Below are 12,462 nucleotides of genomic sequence, written 5' to 3'. Positions count from 1 at the left end.
AAATCTCTGCTGGATGATTTCTTCAAGCAAAAAAAGGTCAGTGTTTCCAAAGATGACAAGAAAAAGTTATGTTTTATTCTTGATGGCCTGGAAAAATGCAAACTTCCTCTTGACTTTGTAAACAACAAAGAAGTTAAAGACTTGAAGGAAGCAGCATCAATGGATGTGCTGCTAACGAATCTGATCAAAGGAAATCTGCTTCCTGAAGCTCATATTTGGATAATTTCTCAACCAAAAGGAGTTGATAAGATTCCTTCTGAATATATCAACAAAACTGTTCAATGTCAAGGTAAGAATATTTGTCTAAATCAGTTATACTTTAGCTTGTACACAAAATAATCATTTTTGTTGACTGTATTCAAGAGTTATATGATTTTCCATTCTTTTATAACTTTACATCATTTTTGACCAATCCTGTTCAAAGCTCAGTGAGGTTCTTCTCTGGTTTGTGTAATCACTGGCGCTTTAGTTTTATATGGCAGTGGATGATTATTTTATTTTGAAGCAATTGCCTCAGCTTTCTGCTCCCTTTTACACTAAACATCCGCCAACAGTGTGCTACTGACCATTAACAGCCTTCTGATCTTAGGCAGGAGGTTGTTCACCCAACCAACTCACTATATCCAGTGGGTGGCGCAGGTTGCTACAATCAATAGTAGACACACAGGCACACCCGCTAGAAGGAAACAAACACACCCAGTAGAACACTTTCATTCTGCTGGCTGAGAGCTTGCGAGGCGACTGTGCTAAAAGGTGGTTTCAAAAGCAAGCAGAGAGTCCGACCAGAGATTGAGTGTGAGGAGAAGTTTTTAGTACAATCATTACAAGTTTTGAGAAGAAAGGCATGAAGTCCTGCTTTCAAAATATAAATGTAAGCAAAAGTATTAAATGTTTTGAGAACAAAAGACATGGAATCCTGTTTTCAGACTGTGTACTCTTGGATTATGGCAGAAAAATTCCACCAAGCGAGTAGAGAGTTTTGTAAGCAAAGATTTGCTCCGAGCAGAGACTAAGTGTGAGTGCAAGGAGAAGTTTTGAGTACAATCATAAGTTTTGAGAAGAAAGATATGAATTCTTGCTTTCAAAATAAAAATGTAAGCATATACATTTTGCTTACATTAAAAGTTTTGAGAATAAAAGACATGAAATCCTGTTTTCAGACTGAAGATGTGTGCTCTTGAATTATGGCAGAAAAATTCCCCCATACAAGAGCCTCTTCCAAATACACAGTTTTGTGTTAAAGGGAGTGGACGCCATCCACAGCAAGTTACAAAAGTTTTGAGGTGCATGACGTTGTGATGTGTGGGGTCACTCAGTCCCAGTTTACTGTGAACCACTTAGCTTGATCTGTCTTTCCTATCACCGTTATCTTTGTATAGAAATATATTCATAATAAATATACAGTTCTTAGCCTCGCAGGACACAGGTACAATCTGGAGGCCCACCATGTTTATTATGCGACTAAGGAGACTATATTAACCGGTATCTTAACCACCATGCTTATGATACAGATTACATCACTACTGCATCTGACAATTGTTGATGTTTCAAGTCAAAAATGTCTATTGTGTAAATGTATTAATGTACTGGGTGATTTTAATGCAATGTATTGTTATTTAGCTGAGTTTAACTTGTTGCCAAAAATACAGATTGTTAATTCTGAAGATAGTGTTTTCAACAGTATTTCAAGTATGAAGTTATTATTATTTCTGTTATTCACATATCACATTTTTTCAATAACAGGGGGAGATGCCAAGGAGGAAAAATACCTGAAGAAAGTAATACTTGAGAAGGTGGATCGACATGAAAATGACCCAAAATTGTCAGAGATAGTGAAGTTTGAAAGTGGGAAAAAGAACCTAGTCAAGTTTGAAGATTTATTTTCCATCAAGAAATACATGCGTTCCAAAAATGTGCGAACTGTACTAATGAGAGGAGTCCCTGGAATTGGTAAAACATTCCAAACTAAAATGTTCATGATCAACTGGGCAAAAGAAAAATCTAACAGAGACATAAAGGCTTTAGTGACCTTTGATTTCACTGAGTTGAATACAAAGAAGGATGAAGTAAAAAGCATGGAATCTCTGCTGGATGATTTCTTCAACAAAAAAAATGCTGTGATTTTCAATGATGATAAGAATAAAATATGTTTTATTCTTGATGGCCTGGAAAAATGCAAACTTCCTCTTGACTTTGTAAACAACAAAGAAGTTAAAGACTTGAAGGAAGCAGCATCAATGGATGTGCTGCTAACGAATCTGATCAAAAAAAATCTGCTTCCTGACGCTCATATTTGGATAATTTCTCAACCAAAAGGAGTTGATAAGATTCCTTCTGAGAATATCAACAAAACTGTTCAATGTCAAGGTAAGAATATTTGTCTAAGTCAATTACTCTTAATTTAGCTTCTATATTTTTGTTGACTTTATTCAAGAGTTACATGATTTTATATCATTGTATAACTTTGCTTTGTCTGATTAGAAACCCATGAGCAACGAAAGGAGCTACAATCATGTCTGAAAACTAGATTTCTGAGAGAAATCAAAGACGAAAGAGATGAAATCAGTCATCCAAACCAGAGAACAACAGAACATATCATCAGAAGAGAAAATGGCTCTGAAGAAGAGGAAAGTAAGGAGAAAACATTTACAAAAGTGGCATCCACTTCTGAGGTCTTCAAAGATGGGAAAGAAAACAAAACTAGAACAGTGCTGACCATTGGAGAAGGTAGTATAGGAAAATCTTTTCACATGAAAAAATTCATAAAAGAATGGGCTAAAAATGAAAATGAGAACAGGTCATTTTTAACCAGGATCATAGATACTGTCTCTGGCCGGGCACAAACTGTTGAGCTTTTTTTTCTACTCGACTTCTCCAAACTTAGCTCAATACAAATGAAAGACATCAGTTTGTTTGAGCTTCTTAATCACTTTTTCGAGGAGACCAAAAATATCATCATCTCTGACTATTCCCAGTTAAATATTGTATTTCTTTTGGATGGACTGGATGCATATCAACATTGTTTAAACTTTGAAAACAGTCAAGTTTTGACTGATGTCAGAGAACCAACCTCAGTCGACATGTTACTCGTCAACCTTATCAGAGGAAACCTGCTTCCAGAGGCCAAGGTCTGGATAACCTCTCAGCCTCCAGCTGCAGAGAAAATCCCTGATGGCCTCATTGACAGACTGACAGAAATACGAGGTAAGATCTGCAGATACTAATTTCTTACAATTAGCTTGAACTTAAATGTCTTTTCTAATATTTAGACTGTCATCAGTAAAATTACAAAATTTTGACTTGTAGTTAAACTACATAAAATTATATTAACATTTATAAATTAATTGGCCATGTTACTTTCAGAAGGAGTTTCAAGGATGAATCCTTTCCATTCCAGAGAGCCATGAATGTACAATAAAAATAAGTCTCAATGAAATTACTGTGTAGTGCTTAGCAGAGGTGCAAAAAGTGGGTATGCAGCGAATGCAACGCATAGGGGCGCAGCACCAGAGGGGGCGCCAAAACCCCGTCTGGAGGGGCGGCGCACCGACTATTATGGCGGGGGGGGGGCTGATTTATGTTTTCGCATCCACCTGGATAATGTGTAGTTGCGCCACTGGTGCTTAGGCTTCAGGGTGTAAAAGTAACTCAGAAACTGACAAGTTTCATTTATTAAAAGTGAAGAAAGTTGATAAAAAAAACAAGATAGACACAAAATATATTTAAAAAGCAGTAATTCCACTCTACATCTGACAGATTAAACAAACAATAACTGAGGTTACATTCACACAACAGGCAAATGTGAAAAAAATAAAATTATATATATATATATATATATATATATATATATATATATATATATATATATATATATATATATATATATATATATATATATATATAATTCTGAAAGAAATCTATGCACACTAACCCAACAAGTCAAGTTAGCTCAAATGAATTGGGGAAACCAGTTGCATAAACTGATCTAAGTTTTGCAACTAAACTATTTTAGTTTATTTTATTACGTGATTAGAGTCTAAGGAACCCAAAGCAATTGACATGACGCCGGCTCCGCTCCCATGCTGACATAGAGGAATCCTCCCCTTTTCATTCAAGGGCACTTGTCAGCAACTGACCAATCAGTGTTGCAAGAGATGTACATCTGTGCTCCCAGTTGCTCTTTCAATTCTCACAGAACTGGCCCGAGTCTGTTTCCAGTACATTTCTCTAAGTTAGGCTGACTGTTGAGTTTCAGCACCAACAGGTTTAGATCAGGGTCTCTTCAAGGTTGGAAGGCGAAAGGCCGAGCTGTTCCTTTGTGCAGAAGTCGATGTCACTTTACTAGTTGAATCTTATGACACATTTCTCATAGAAGAGTTACATTGTAGAGTTATTATCTGTCTCCTGATGTTTATCGGTCCACACAATAAACATCAAAGTACCTGATATGCACTCTTTGCATATCAGGTACTCAGAATTTCCTGGTGCGTTCACTGACAGTCTGCACCATAAAATGTATAAGCACTGCTGTACACATTACAACTCATAATTTTAATTCAACACACAGCAGCAAGAAATTGCCTTGACAAAAATCTATGATCCCAAGTAGATTTTGAGTGATCTGCAGAAACTTCTGTAGTTTTAGGTTTTAGTCTCCTGTGTGCTTGGATTTTTACTACATAAAAGCCCATAAACACAAAATTGCACAAGTTTAGTTTTTACAACTAATTCCTTTGTCACACAGAAACAGGTCAAAGTTTGCAATTGGTAGTCATTTATTGTTCGTGTTTTTATATTTTGTCAAAAGAATATATGGAAATATATAACATTATTTTTTTCCCTAAAGTATTTAATCTATGTTTTTGTTTATTTATGTTGTATTTTTTTCAGAGAAGCCTGACATAACAAGTCAAAAGAAACTCAAAAGTCAACTAAAAGATCAATTTACCAGTGTGTCTGAAGGGATTGATGGACAGAAGACCTCAGCTCTTCTCAATGAGGTTTTCACTGACCTCTACATCATAGAAGGAGAGCGAGCTCAAAATGAAATCATGCAGGTTCAGGATGCAAAGTTCAAAACAACAAATGAAGAAACATCTATTAAATACTGTGACATCTTCAAACCTGCAAATAGTCATCAAAACATTACGACTGTCCTTACCGTTGGAGTGGCAGGAGTAGGAAAAACATTTGCCTCAATGAAGTACATACTTGACTGGGCAGAGAGAAAAGCAACAGAAAACATACTTGACTTGGCAGAGAGCAAAGCAACAGAAAACATATTTTTCATTTTTCCACTTCCTTTCCGAGAGCTAAATCTGAGAGCAGATAAAGAACAAAGCTTAGAAGATCTGATTCATCAGTTCTTCCCAGCAATGAAAACATCTGAAATAACTGACTATGACAAGTACAATATTCTGATTGTTCTGGATGGTTTTGATGAATGTCGTCTTGCTCTTGAGTTCAAAACCATAAATAAATGGACTGATATCAGAACACCAACCTCAATAAATGTTCTGTTGTCAAATCTCATCCTGGGAAATTTGCTCCCTAAAGCTCAAATCTGGATCACCTCTCGACCTGCAGCATCCAACAACATTCCTCCAGAAAAGGTTGATCGAATGACAGAAGTGAGAGGATTTAATGATGAGCAAAAGAAAAAATATTTTATGAAGTGATTCAGTGATGAGAAAGTGGCTAAAAAAATTTGGTCATATGTGGAGAAATCAAGATGTCTTTACATAATGTGTCACATTCCTGTTTTCTGTTTCATCACATCAAAGGTTTTGGAGGACTTTGTTGAAAGAAATCAAGATGATGAACCAAAAACTCTGACTGACATGTACACACATTTCCTTTTGCTCCAGCGCAGACAGACAAAAGCAAAATATAATACAGATCAGTCAACATCTGAAACCTCTGGAACGGAGACATTCAGTGATAAAACTAATGATGAAACAATCCTATCTTTGGGAAAACTTGCTTTCAAAGGACTAGTGGAGAAGAAACTTCTCTTCACTGGAGAAGAATTGACCAGTTGTGGGACTGATGTAACCAAAGCTGCTGTTTTCTCTGGGTTGTTAACTCAGATCAAACGAGAAAATCATGATCTATACAAGCAGAATATGTTTTGCTTTGTCCATCAAAGCATTCAAGAGTTCATGGCAGCTCTCCATGTCTTCTACTCTTTTACTAACAAAGGGGAAAATGTGTTCACAGAATCCACCTCAGCAACCTCTGGCCTTACTGCCTCAGAGTTTTATAAGAAAGCAGTGGACAAGGCTTTTGAGAGTAAACATGGGGACTGGGACCTGTTCCTTCGCTTCCTAGTGGGTCTCTCTCTGGAATCTAATCAGGATCTACTTCAGGATCTGATGGATAAGAATGAAAAACATAAAGACGCTAGTAAGGAAGCAGCAGAGTACATCAAGAAGAAGATCAGAGAGAACAATGACCCAGATAAAAACCTTAATCTTTTCTACTGTCTTAATGAGCTGAATGACCACAGCCTTGTTCAAGAAATCAAAAAGTATCTTAATTCAGAAAAAAAACCTTTTGAAACTTTCACTGCTTCTCAGTGGTCAGCTTTAACCTTTGTGCTGCTGACATCAGATGAAAACCTTGAAGTGTTTGATCTTAAGAAATACCTGAAATCAGAGCAAGTTCTTCTGGGAATGATGCCAGTGGTCAAAGTCTCAAACACCACTTTGTAAGTATTTTTATAAAAACTCTTGCAAAGCTATTTCTTGTCATACTTATTCAGTGTTTTAGGATTTTGATGCAAAAAACAATTCATAGCTGTTCCAGTAGCTGCTTTAAAAATCTCCCCTCAGGAAACAAAACATACAAATATTGAGCTGTAAATTTGAAAAATAATCTACAAATGTGCAAAAGTCCAAGGCCCTGCACTATTTTATCAGGTCTCTTTTGTTTTTAACATTGCTGTTCTCTTGTGGTAATAGTAATGCATTACAACCAAAGCTCTAAACTAGCAGGCACTTTTTCATTAAGGCTGCCTTGAAGGGAGAGCAACGCGATTAAAGTTAAGGTTAAATAGCGACCAAAGCAAAATGTAAGCATGAGATGATATTCAGTGACCACAAAACAGAACTCATCCTTACTTTGGTAAAGCATTGAAAGCTACCTGGTTATCAGTCAAATTGGTGTTTGGCAAGTTGCGTCATTTACTCTCAGTCTATAGACCATTAAATTAAATAATTGCCAATAATCCTTTTGGTTTTTCACATATAAAAATGTGTTATTACGTTGTCACTACTTTTAGGCCTATCATGAATTTATACCTTTGTATAATTGCCATCCTTCCATCAGTTTAATTTGAACTTTAACTAAAAAAAAACTTTAACTAAAAAAACTCACTCAATCATAATCTTCAAATGACATACTTCATTAAGAGAAAGTTATAAAGTATTATTGTAAAAATACTCATTAAATTGCTTCCAAGTGTCTACTATATTTCATTAGTTCAGAATAATGCTTCATATTCTCCTGACTACCAATAGTTCATTTTTGTCCTCTCTAGAGGACATTTCTAAACTTGAATATCTCCCACCCCCTTCTACTGAATTCATTCCTTTTGGTATCTGGAGAGGACATTTAGTGCTTTTCAATGATACCACATGTGAAAGGGTGGGACTTTTGTACGTATCTTTTTCTAATTCATAAAAATGGCGTTCATCAGTAATAACACATTTTATGGGAAGAGACAAAGTAAGTGCATAAAACCTTTTATTACCTTATAAAGACTGTGGGATTTAAAAAAAAATGGTGATTGGACAATATTTTTTTCCTGGTAGTCAGGAGGATGTTACTTTCTTCATTATGAACAAATAATTAATATTATACATGAGACTTAGGGCTTTTGCCATTGAAGGTGTGATTCTAGTTTAACAACACAAACATGATAACTTGTCTTTTACTGTTGTTTAAAACAAAACTCATATTTTGTTTCTTTACTGTGATCCTTTATTATTTTAGGAGAAAATCACACATGAGTTTGTCAAATTAACTTGATTGTTTTCATGGATCTTTTTACAGACTGAGTTGGTGTGAGCTCTCTGAAGAATCTTGCAAAGGTTTGACATCATCAGTGTTAACCAAACCATCCTCAGATCTCACATTGTTGGACCTGAGTCATAATGATTTGCTGGATGCTGGAGTGATGCGACTTGCTGATGGGTTGAAACATGTGAACTGTAAACTGGAGACTCTCAAGTAGGTTTTTTAGACTTGTTATTAATGAAAGTAATATAACAACCAGTGTTATAATTAGCTACTATTTTAAGTTAAGTGTCAATATAATACAAAAGTCCTATGAAAATAGTCAGGTACTGAGAGGGATAGAACTAAAGTTGAGAGATGAGCAGCCCATGTATAAATGAAATAATTTGAAAGTCTTCCCTTAAGGGTGACGGTGGGTCAGGAGGTCATGAGGTCAGAGTTTATCCTGGAACCGGTAGGTTTCTAGTTTGAACACCATTGTGTTGTAGTTAAGACACGTCACCTGACTAACCTGCTGGTGGTCAGAGAACCCAGTGACCCTGGTGCATGGCAGCTTTTCCTCTGTTAGACTGTTTTAGGGAGGCTGTGGTATGTAGTAGTATGTAGTAGCTCGCTACCATTGGTGTAGAATGTGTGTGAATGGGTGAATGAAGCACTTTGGAATCCAATGGACTTGATAAAGTGATAACAAGTTCAGGCCATTTACCATTTAAACCAGGGGTGTCCAAAGTGCAGTCCACTGGCCATTTGTAGCCGCTGGACTGATTTTATTATTTTTTTTATTTTATTTTTTTTGTGGCCCTGAACTTCAGTTCAAGAATGATACAATATTTTTTCTTGAACTTTTTATTTTGAATCAGGGTAAAAATATTAGACATAATTTTCTTGCAATGGAAAATACAAAGTACAACACAAACTATTCATCTTTTTATATTGAAGCTTATATAACAAGTAGATCCAGAGACTTTTACGGAAATTTATCAAATGTTGCTAAATGTAGCAAATGTCATACTGAGGTAAATTTGTTCAATCGAGCCTCCTAAAAATTTGAGAACTAAATGCTTTACTTTTGATACAACACACATGCAAAATCCTTTTTATATTTTGGGTCTACAATGAATAAGATCCCTTCCCCATAATAATTGCTTGATTTTTGTCTTCTTCATTTCTTGACTCACAACTACTTTTGACATGATGATTTTAGCCCACCAGACAAAAAGTTTGGGCACCTCTGATTTAAACCTGAGTTGAATGTAATTCTCTGAATTACATTCAAAGAATAAAGAATGTCACGTTGGAAGCAATGCATGAGGAGATAATCAATACATTTATTGTTAGAAAATAAGCTGCAATATTGTAATGTTCAGAGACACCATGTTTTGGACTCTCATTATTTGTAGACCATAACCATCATACATCATACAATAAATAATTTCTACTCTGTGAAATAAATCTACATATCTAATATAAAATATTGAACTTTTGTATCACTGTCACATTTTAGTGAGCTGTTTTTCTAATATTAAAACTGTGTCTTTGTGCAGGTTGGCAGGATGTCAGGTGACAGAGGACGGCTGCATTTCTCTGGCTGAAGCTATTAAGTCCAATAGACTCTCATCTCTTAAACACTTGGACCTGAATTACAATCACCCTGGAGACAAAGGGATGAGGGCTCTCAATGCAATAGTTGAGGATCCAAATAAGAAACTTGAGACAGTGAAGTAAGTAAATAAATCAGAAAATACTTAGTGCTATTATTGCATTTGTAACAACTTAATCTAAAATATGATGCACCATGTCTGAATAGAGCCTTTTTAACAGCAATCAGGTATTTATAAGGGATCCTACTGTTACTTAAATTGCTAGGTGTAGTTGAATATGTAGATGTCATAGTTTAAGAATTGGTGAATTAAATACACACATTGCATTGTAAGTAAGATAATAATGAGCTTTCATAAAAATGAATCTTTCTTGTCTTACTGTGCACAGCTTTGACTATGAAGGAAAACTTCGTCTAAAACCTGGTTGGAGTAAATGTAAGCTGTTATTTTTTCCTCAACACTTTTACATTTTTATTACAAGATGAAACATGTTTATCTGAAAATGCAGGTTATTAGTTACTATGACTAATAATGATCATATTAAGTATATGTAAATATGATTTTATATATCAGGAGATCACAAAATACTTAATGACTCCTAATTCTCCAAATTTAGCAGATTTAATATTTAAATGTATGGATTCACTATGGTAAAAACAGTACACATTCTGAAACTGTCATTGTTTAAATTTTCACAAATCTTGATTGATTTTCTTCTTGAACACTTTCAGATGGAGCAGATCTTATGTTTGATGAGACCACAGCAAGCAGACGGCTTGTTCTGACTGAAAACAACAAAAAGGCAAAAACTGATAATGATGTCAAGAAGCAGAAAATGCGAAATACAAGTGACGGAATGTTCAAAAGGACCCAGGTATTTTGTAATGAAGGCCTGAAACGACTTTGTTACTGGGAAGTGGAATGGAAAGGCGTGATGGGAATTGCTGTGGCATATAAAGATGTGGGTAGAACCTGGGACCGTGATGGTGGTCTGGGATGCAACAACAAGTCCTGGAGTTTGCTCTGCTCCAAGACTGGATACAAAGCCATGCATAAAAATACAGAAGTAGGAATCAAAGTCCCTCCTTGCAACAAAATAGGTGTGTTTCTTGACTGGGAAGGAGGAACTCTAAGTTACTACAGTATATCATCAGAGAAGCGGAGCTTGATTCATACATTTGAAGCAAAATTCACAGCAGAGCTTTTTCCAGCCTTCTGGTTTGAGAAAGGTTCTGTGACTTTGTGTGACCTGTAGGTTTATGAGAGCACAAGTTAGAAAGACTGGAAGCACTTAGAGCGGTGTGAAGAAGTGTTTACCCCCTTACTGATTTCATTTTTTTTTGCATATTTGTTACACTTCAGTGTTTCAAAACATTAAAACAATTTACATATTAGTGACACAATTGGACACAAAATTGAGTTTTTAAATAAATGTCTTTATTATTAAGGGAGAAAAAAATTCCAAACCTACATCGTCCTATATGAAAAAGTGTTTGTCCCCTAAACTTAACTGATGAGGTCACCCATAGCAGCAGCAATTAACAATTTACAATAACTTCAAATGAGTGTTTTACAGCTGTGCATGAATTTTGGCCCATTCATCTTTGCAGAATTGTTATAATTCTGTCACAGTGAAAGGTTTTTCAGCGTGAACAGGCTTTTTAAAGACATGCCACCACAGCATCTCAATTCAGATCAGGACTATGACTGGGCCACTCCAAAGTCTTCATTTTGTTTTTTGTTTATATGGCAGAGGCCTCTGAGCTTAACTGAAACAGTTCTTCAAATGTTGTTGTGTGACCTCTATGGTGCTTTTCCACTAGACCGCCTCTAACCAGTACGGTCTCGGTCCGCCTCAGCCAGATTAATTTTCCATCAGTAGATCCGGCGTGACTCAGCCCAGCTGTTCTCGGATCCTCAGATCTACTTGAAGGATAGCAATGGCGAGCAGGGTACGGCACTGAAACAATTTGATTGACTGCTGACACTGAGTGGTTTGTGATTTACGTCATTGAAAACTCCAAACAATGTTATAGTTTAGCTGTGGACATGCGATCTGCTGTCAGAGAGCTGCTTAGGATGGAAGTGTGTAATTATAACTTTAATCACAAGCATCACCAGGAACATGTGTTGCAGCAGGATGACTGTGTTTTAGCAGAGAGTTGCTCTGAAGAACGATCAGCAATAAGTAAGAGACAAATGGTGAAGCTGTGGTCAACTTTCTGATGGAGCTGCTGTTTTGTGCAGACAATGTGAAACACTGGAACTGTGTAATATTAGCTTGTGATGTGAATTTTATTTTTCCTATAGATTTAACAAAAAAAAAGTTTACGTGTGACTATTGGTTTACATCTTTTGACTGCATTACCTAAATTCAAAAGGTTGCACATTTAAAAAAAAATAAAATGCCAGGATGTAATTATGATTATATGCATAGTGAAATAAACAGCTGTATTGACTCTTGATGTTTGGACCAGCAATGAATTGTAAGACAAAATGAAATATCTGGGCTTATTTGAGTTCATCAGAACCAGAATCTCGAAGTTCTCAATTGCTGAGTGAGGCATGTCAAAGACAAATCCAATGACTTGAGCAAAGAGAAAAAAATAATCTTTATAATATGCTTTGATCAAAGAAATGTGTTTAATGTTTGTGGTTAATGGGATGTGAGAACTAAAATAAAAGTCGATTCTAAAGCATCTCTGAAAGCTAAGTAAATTTAGACTGCATATTTTGTATTATGTGAAATATTTTTCCTCTGAGTTTGATATCACTGTTTAGACAGGCTTCTGAACTTTTACTTTAAACCAGTAACATTAAAACTGTTGTTTTTATTACTTCT

The 12,462-nt window shown here is 35.7% G+C and overlaps 1 protein-coding gene across 1 annotated transcript; it reads left to right on the top strand.

Annotated features, from left to right (window-relative positions):
- Positions 1-5,809: 5,809 nt before the first annotated feature.
- LOC106912604 (NACHT, LRR and PYD domains-containing protein 3-like) lies at positions 5,810-12,221 on the top strand. Its single transcript, XM_088003588.1, has 5 exons — positions 5,810-6,709; positions 8,056-8,232; positions 9,564-9,740; positions 10,009-10,055; positions 10,352-12,221. Exons 1-5 carry the CDS (start codon positions 5,841-5,843, stop codon positions 10,873-10,875), a joined length of 1,794 nt encoding a protein of 597 aa, XP_087859714.1. The 5' UTR covers positions 5,810-5,840; the 3' UTR covers positions 10,876-12,221.
- Positions 12,222-12,462: the final 241 nt, after the last annotated feature.

This window comes from Poecilia mexicana, unplaced genomic scaffold, assembly GCF_051168715.1.
Source record: "Poecilia mexicana isolate PSO_F unplaced genomic scaffold, ASM5116871v1 ptg000001l_8944092_9101238_+_RagTag, whole genome shotgun sequence".
Taxonomy (NCBI): Eukaryota; Metazoa; Chordata; class Actinopteri; order Cyprinodontiformes; family Poeciliidae; genus Poecilia; species Poecilia mexicana.
This window is presented reverse-complemented; position numbering and strand designations above follow the sequence as displayed.

Coding starts and splice junctions, on each gene's coding strand:
- LOC106912604 (XM_088003588.1), top strand. CDS start 5,841: ATGTACACACATTTCCTTTTGCTCCAGCGCAGACAGACAAAAGCAAAA. Junction 8,233..9,563: donor TGTAAACTGGAGACTCTCAA/GTAGGTTTTTTA, acceptor GTCTTTGTGCAG/GTTGGCAGGATGTCAGGTGA. Junction 10,056..10,351: donor AAAACCTGGTTGGAGTAAAT/GTAAGCTGTTAT, acceptor GAACACTTTCAG/ATGGAGCAGATCTTATGTTT.